The 702-nt window shown below is 51.6% G+C and overlaps 1 protein-coding gene across 3 annotated transcripts in view; it reads left to right on the top strand.

Annotated features, from left to right (window-relative positions):
* Positions 1-702, top strand: part of LOC113210637 (cytochrome P450 6A1) — a 23,905-nt gene that overhangs the window by 11,515 nt on the left and 11,688 nt on the right. For 2 of the 3 annotated variants that reach the window (XM_052271939.1, XM_052271937.1), the window contains exon 5: positions 305-466. In XM_052271939.1, coding sequence (XP_052127899.1) covers positions 305-466 — 162 coding nt within the window. Of the gene's footprint in view, positions 1-304; positions 631-702 lie in introns of those variants that run through there. The other variant, XM_052271936.1, reaches the window with a different exon arrangement.

The following is a 702-nucleotide window of genomic DNA, read 5'->3' as shown; positions in this document are numbered from 1 at the left end:
GGGCCGAAGGCCCGTTACATCATTTGATTATGTTCTTCAGCAAATCGCGTGACACAAATGGCCCACAGCTTGCATTCAGTTTTAAAATGTCGATTTAAGGCCGAATACAAGCTGTGGATCATTTTTGGATTTTTCAAGGAAAATGCTTTTCCTATTCATTTCTGGAGAAAATGGATTCACCCTATAAAGACGGATATGAAATTGGGCACGAATTTTCATTGCCAATCGTTTTGTATACGGTCACTCTACAAAACCCCCAAGGCGCAACAAAATTGGTGACTTACACTTCGAGTTCCCTTGTTAGGTGGAGCGCAACGACTTCGTGCAGACTATGATGCAGCTGCGCGCCGAGGACCGCGGCCGCAGCATGCTGGACCGCGCCAGCCACGTGGAGTTCAACAACGAGACCATGGCGGGGCAGGCCTTCGGCTTCTTCCTGGCCGGCCTCGACAACATTTCCAACACGGTAAGCAGCACGGCGCTGGTCATAAATTTTCATAAAGGTGGATATAGAGTTCACAAGATGCGAGCGTGGTTTTCACACCGGTAGCGTGAAAAGAGTTGTTTAGGTTAGCAGTTGACTTTATGCAACAGCCAATAACAGGCCGACTCGCTTCCTCCGAGCGCGCTTCGCGCGCTCGTCGGAAGCTCGTGTCGGGGCGCCTGCGGCGCCCCGAAGTGGGCGCCTTCGGCGCCCAAATG

This window comes from Frankliniella occidentalis, unplaced genomic scaffold (assembly GCF_000697945.3).
Source record: "Frankliniella occidentalis isolate FOCC.00 unplaced genomic scaffold, Focc_3.1 Scaffold179, whole genome shotgun sequence".
NCBI classification, from domain to species: Eukaryota; Metazoa; Arthropoda; class Insecta; order Thysanoptera; family Thripidae; genus Frankliniella; species Frankliniella occidentalis.
The sequence above is the reverse complement of the archived record's forward strand: the minus strand, read 5'-3'. Positions and strand labels throughout refer to the sequence as shown.